Source organism: Meriones unguiculatus, chromosome 4 (assembly GCF_030254825.1).
Source record: "Meriones unguiculatus strain TT.TT164.6M chromosome 4, Bangor_MerUng_6.1, whole genome shotgun sequence".
Classification (NCBI taxonomy): domain Eukaryota; kingdom Metazoa; phylum Chordata; class Mammalia; order Rodentia; family Muridae; genus Meriones; species Meriones unguiculatus.
In genome coordinates this window covers 102,724,626-102,730,973 of record NC_083352.1, presented here as the reverse complement: position 1 = coordinate 102,730,973, position 6,348 = coordinate 102,724,626, and the positions used below count along the sequence as shown (strand labels likewise).

At 48.2% G+C, this 6,348-nt stretch overlaps 1 protein-coding gene across 1 annotated transcript in view; it reads right to left on the bottom strand.

The window, feature by feature from the left end:
* Positions 1-744: 744 nt before the first annotated feature.
* Taf4 (TATA-box binding protein associated factor 4) overlaps positions 745-6,348 on the bottom strand; it is a 70,892-nt gene continuing 65,288 nt past the window's right edge. The window contains 1 exon segment of the mRNA XM_060382740.1: positions 745-2,167. Coding sequence (XP_060238723.1) covers positions 2,000-2,167 — 168 coding nt within the window. The 3' untranslated portion in view covers positions 745-1,999.

Genomic DNA, 6,348 nt, shown 5'->3' with positions numbered 1-6,348 from the left:
CTTAAATGTGCCTGTATTTGGAGAGAGGTCTCCAACTATGGCAATCAGGATAACATATTGCTTGGGTATCCTTGACCCAACCAGACTGGTGTTCTGACAGAAAGTGAAGCCTCAGCACAAACAAATACAAGCCAGGAGCTGCTCAGAGAGAAGGAAAGGAGAAAGGGTGCTGTTGTACATGGCCAGGGCCACCAGAGAAACATTGGAAGCCAACCCTTACCACCTGGACCTCAGACCTCCAGCCAGCCAGGACATGAGGACATTTGGCCATGGTCCCTGATCTGTGTCCTTTCATCACTACAGCTATGAGAGTGTCAAGGAGTCTTCAGCTAAGCCTAACTACCTGCCTGCAGGGCCGTAACACCAGGTGGGTAGAGGCTCTCTGTGGGGAGCAGCTCCAGTTACACTGACTCAGGCGGCTGGGCCTTGAATAAATTCCACTCTGTTGAGGGGCATGGTTCACTGTGACCACCCCAAACATAAGAGTGACAGAAACTCCACCCCTCTCTATGTGGCTACCTGTGGCCAGGCTTACTGGGTTACCAGTCTTATCACATACCCCTCTGTCCACCCCCAAATGGTCTACAGACCTGGAATGCAAAGTATCCTCTAGTGGACAGAACCGAGGGCTGGCCCTATCTCCAGCCACTGGAGGAGCCTGTCCTCAAGTTAAGCCCTAGATTCAGAGAGGAGTCTCGGTAGCATTATCAGAGACTTAGACACTGGAAAAACAGGCACGACAAATACAGATAAATTTGTTTTTAATAAAGGAGTTAATTTTCTTTCAATCCTATATAAAACAATAGCAATTAAAAACTTCATTTTTGAAAGTAAAATATTTACATATGAACAAGTAACTGTGCAAAATTTACATGAAAAAATGGAAAGACAGGGATTTCCTAAAAGATAAAATGAAAGGTGTAACAGTTCTCAGGTGTCGGTAAAAAATACTGATCAGCGTTCAGTTCACACGTGCGAATTAAAGTCTAACATGAGAATCCACACGGAGAAAGCCAAAGTATTTACAGTCATAAAAGTACTATCAATAGACAATTTAATACAATAACCTCTGAAAATATAAAGAACCAATTAGTATATTTGTAATAAAAAAATAGGTACAAAGAAGGGACTTTGCTCTGGACGCCTGTAAGGTTGGCCACAGCTTGCATACAGTCTCTTAGCAAAATAATTATAGTTTACATAGCCATTTTATGTATGTGCCAAAAATTATGTACAATTACTGACAAAATACACCAACCATTTCCAACACTTGATCCACACTGAGAAACAGTCTGTTGTTGATTCTTCTCAACTCTGATTTTATTTCATCTAAGTTTTCACTCTGAGCTAAAAACACAGTGCAAGTAAAATATATTTATGCTGAAAAGGTTTTCATTTCCTTCCACTTTACAGCTTCCAAACTGCAGCAAATAAAATGTATTTGTACAGGTGCTGCACCCCGGCCTCCACTAGCAGAAATTCGACCCTGCTTGGAGCTTGTATTCCTGGGGAATTTCATGTAGAAGGGAGGTAAGGGACAGGGTGGGGGTGATAAATAGTCTAAAAATCAGTTTGCTTCGCCAACTGACTTCTACAACAGTAAAATAAGTGAAATGAGGTCATCGGCTGTAGATGTACACTTAGTGGGTGAGTCAGAGTGAACTGAACCAAATGCACACAGGATGAGCAACTGCTAATTATTTGCTAAGCGCTTCCATCAGTCTTTAATATGGCTTGTTTGGCAAGAAGGCCACTCAGTCGAGGATGAGCTCGGGGCAGCTGTCCTGTAAGAGCATCCACAGGCCTTTGTATTCTCTCTGCTGCAGACACGGTTTCTGCTGCACTGAAGAGCTGATTTAGAAACAGGAGTATAAAACTGCTCCATTGTAAAGAGGTGGCTGTTTTAAACAATATCCCGTTTGCTTGTTACAAAAAGGCGTAATCTGCAAATATATAAAAACGTCCGCAGGCACCCCATCAGAAACGCCGGCTCATCCTGTTACTTAAGGAATGCTTTGTAGAGCAACAGTGAATGGCTTGTCTCACGCTCATTTTCTAAACAAAATATGAGGTCCCTGAGGTTGACCCGCGTGATTCTTTGCCGTGTGAACTGTCTGGGGGTTCCTACGCCGGAGCCGCCTGGGACTGCTGAGCCTGGGCCTGAACCCTGGTGACCAGAAAGGAGAAAAGAAGTACATTAGTGACTGCAAAACAGTTAAGAGGGAAAGGGGATTCCAGGATCCCAAGAACCCTGGTGTTGAAGGAAATAGGCATGGCTATGCCCCTTCCACAGTCCTAGGACTGGAGATAAACTGTTATTTAAGTCGCTAACTAGGGCAGAGACCCACACACTCCACTCTACAACACACTCAAGACACCCCCCTGCGACGCCCCAGACCACTGGCCCTGATGAGAGAAGACAGAGCAGTGGCTCCCATCCAGAGGATCTGAAGCGTGCAGCCCCCAATTTCCACATCACCACAGCACAATACTGCCCAAGAGGCTCAGGTGAAGGGACCAAAGACACACTGGATGCCACACCTGGGACTGCCATCCCTGCTTGGCTGACAGAAGCACTAGGCCTGAATTCTTGGGCTAGGCGGGCTGCTGGTCAGCTGGAGAGGCCGACTGCTCAGCGGTCATGACGGTGATCCAAGGGAAGGGGGCTCCCTGCTCCCCTGAGTGGGCCCTGCTGTAGACCCATTCCCTGGGCCACCAGCTATCCAGTGAGCCCAGCCCAGTTTCTTCCTGCTCAGAGACATGGACGCTCGAGGGCGGGCTTTCTGACCACTAAGCAGAGCAACAGCAGCAGCAGCAGTTTATCTCATCACTGCCTCCATTTGAGCCCCTGCTGGGCTCAAACCACACGATCCCACTGGACAGCTCTCCTCTTCTGCTCAGTAAAGAACAGGGTGTTTGTCCTGCTGGTTTAACTGCTCATCCATATTCAAGTATACAGGCTGCAGTGGCGTCCTTACTCTGCTTCCATAGTCAAGCTTAAGAAACTGGAAGTGCCACGATCTACTCAGCAGGCCACAGGGCCCAGATGCCAACTGGTGGCAGGCCAGGTACAAGTGTGCCTGCATGACCTGGCCACAGTTTCTTCATGCATATAGCAGTGCAACTGAAGACAGGGTACTTTTCTGCAGATGCTGGGAGCCACCACTGTCCATCTTTTCGTCCAGCCTCCATCACCACCTTGGTAGCCACATCCTTTCAGTAGACAATCTCCTTGGATTTTGTTACAGTAACAGCCCCCAAGAAGCGTTTCCTCATGAGATCATGTGGCCTCTTAAAGGACCACAGTGAAAATGAACAGTCAGTAGGAATGAGGAAACCAGTCCATCGCCCCACAGCCACCTCGGGCTGCAGCTAGGCCAACAGGCACGTGAGTTTCCTTCATAGGGGGGTCTTGACGGTCTGCACAAGAGCAACAGGCGAGTTTCTGGGAGGAAAGCCAGTAAAGAAGGAGGGTCTCCAACAGGAGCAGCAAAAGGAGAAGGCTGCTAAGATGGGCAGAGTTGACAGGTCCGGAGCATTATAGCAGGTCAGATCCAAACTGCCTCCCATTTCCAGATGTGCGCTCCGCTCTTCTTGCACTTGCTATATGTCTGACCAGAATCACCCTGACTCTAGGCCCAGAGAAACTCAGGCGGTGACGATGTGGTGCCCAGGCCCACAGAGACCCCACCTGGGCAGCAGGATGAGTCTGCGGCCAGTGTCCAGGCTGTATTTCATGCCTCTACTTTCAGATTCAACAGCCAACACAACAGGGCTTGGGATGAAAGGGAAGCATTCATCTTAGATGCAATATGTAAGAAGCGCTAAAAGTTAGAAATTGAGACAAACAGGATCAAACTGGTACCCAAACTTGCTGATGAGCAAGTGTTGACACTGTTGAGGCCCAAAGCACTTCATGTAGTCACATCCAACCTGGGCCTGGTGGCACAGCTGTCACTGCTGGACCCACTCAGCCTGAGGGGTAGTTGGCCAGGTGAGACCACAACACAAATTCTCACTTGTGTTCTGAGGGCTTCATAAGCAACAGGACGTAGCTTCAGTTGTAAAAACCCAAGTACAAGCGGAGGCATAGCACACTGAGTACTGCACCCATTTCTGAGCATGTGCAGGGTTGGCCACAGCAAGAAGAGCCTAACCCTCTCAGGACTACGGCCAACTGAGTGAGACCTGAGTGAGAATGGTCCTTAGAAGACTGTGTGGCACCAAAGTATATCCAAAATCCTTGTGGGCTATGAGAGGACACACAGGTCATCCAGCAAGTGGGGTCTCGGAGGCCCCTGGGGAGCCTTAGCTGGGGGTCCAGGGAAAGCCAGGGATGGAGTGAACGTATTCCTGGCTACTAGGTTTGAAGCTTCTGCTCAGAGCCCAAGCACATACAGGGATCCATAGGAACAAGGCATTTGCTAACACCCACATAAAAGCTGAAACCTTAACATGGTAACTACAGTTTGGACAATTCTCTGAGGTATTTCAAGGATTGTCATGGACACACAGACAGAGACGGGAACACACAAGGTAGAGATACCAGGGAATCTCTCCCTGGTCCATGAGTCTGTGCCTCCTGGGTTGTACTGCTGTGTTTTACTCACCTGGCCCTCTCCAAGGCTACTGAAAGGACTAAATAAAGGGTAAGTGTCTTTCTTGGCTATCTAGCTTGCTCTATCAAGGCCAGCCTACTATACACAGGGCCTATGCAGCAAAAAGTACTTATCTGAAAGGAAGCACTAGGCTTTAGCTCCTCCCCAAAGCCGCAGGGCTACAATACTGCAATCTGATTCTTTTTCTTCACCAAGGAGTCTTATTCCAGTAACAGACTAGAGCTCTGTACTCCAGAACAGAGTGAGGGTTCCTGAAAAAAATCTCTAAGACCCCGAATCTGCATCACTGTCTCCTGACCAGATAGGTGATGGCAAGCCATTGGGTGAGAAGAACATTTGGGAGAGTAACCTACATAGTACTGAGAGTGTCTGTGCTCACCTGCAAAACATTTGAACAACATTAATGAACACCCAGAAGCCCGCTAAGAAATGACATCAGTTCTAAGGGGCTCAGCAACAGAGAGCCTGGCCACCTCCCCAGTACAAAGCACTTGTGAACCCCCTGAGAAAAACAGCTGCTCAAAAAGGCAGGGTTGTTAGAAGAGAGGATCCTACCCCTAGAGCATGACCACACTCCCAACAAGGCTGCTCATAACAGGGACACATGTGGGAGACTTGAGATTGGAAGGAGCCTATGAGAAATGTGCAGGTGGTCCAAACACAGGCAGCGAGGAAGGATCCCTCAAGGCTGCAGTGGCTCCTCAGATGGCAAAAAAGAACCTTCCACACATGGGAAAAATGAAGAGGAAGAAATGAGAGAGGTTCAGGGTCTGTAAAACAAGCATCTATAGTCACTGGCATAGACACTGGGAGGTCCTGAGCAATCACAGCAAAATGTGGCATGACAGAGATAGAGTTCCCAAAACCACCAGAGGAGGGTGCCATCACCCCACAAGTAACAACACCCAGGTGCCACTTTTGGGAGGTAGAACACTGGCACAGACTAGTTCCTGGTCAAGCAGAGGTGACCAAGGGTCTATGAGCAGCAGGACCCAGAGGCTCAAGAGTTCAGAAGCACTGACCTCACAAAGAGAAGGAGAGACAGAATCATCTCAGGGAGAAGAGGCCAGTGTGAACATAAAATAAGGAGGGCTGAGCAAGTCCAGGAAAAGGAGAAAGAAAAAGAGAAGGAAAAAGAGTGACAGGGTCAGAAAGGCAGTCATGCAAAGAAAGTCTGCAACTATGTAAACAGAAAGACCAAGGCTTACAGCATAGCAAGGGCCAAGGGGCATGATGACAGTGACAATAGCTCTCAATGATTAAGTAACTTACCAAGACAAGAGAAAACATGGCACCTATGCCTTTAGCCAACACACAAATCAGGACAATGTGATCAACCACCACCAGATGACAGCAGCAAGAAGCGCAGCTGAGTTGCTGGAGGCTGGCTTCATCTCCTTCATGTAAAACACAGGTTCAGTTAGCCTCTAGCTGAAAAGGAAAACAGCTAAAAGGAGGCCAACCTCACAGGATCTTAAGTGATAAGGGGAGGCAGAAGGTGTGAAAAGGAAACACCATTACTACTGGAATTGGTAAACAGGCATCTCTATGGCCAAGCTCCCCGGAAACCCGACAAGAGGGACATCAGGCATCTCTAAGGCTACCTCCAGAAATTCAGCAGCAATAGGACCCTTCAGCACCTGCAACACAAACACCTGCTCGTCCTGCACATGTGCTGGATCACCTTAGAAAAGGAATTGGCTCCCGTCTCCCCTTACCTACGGACTGT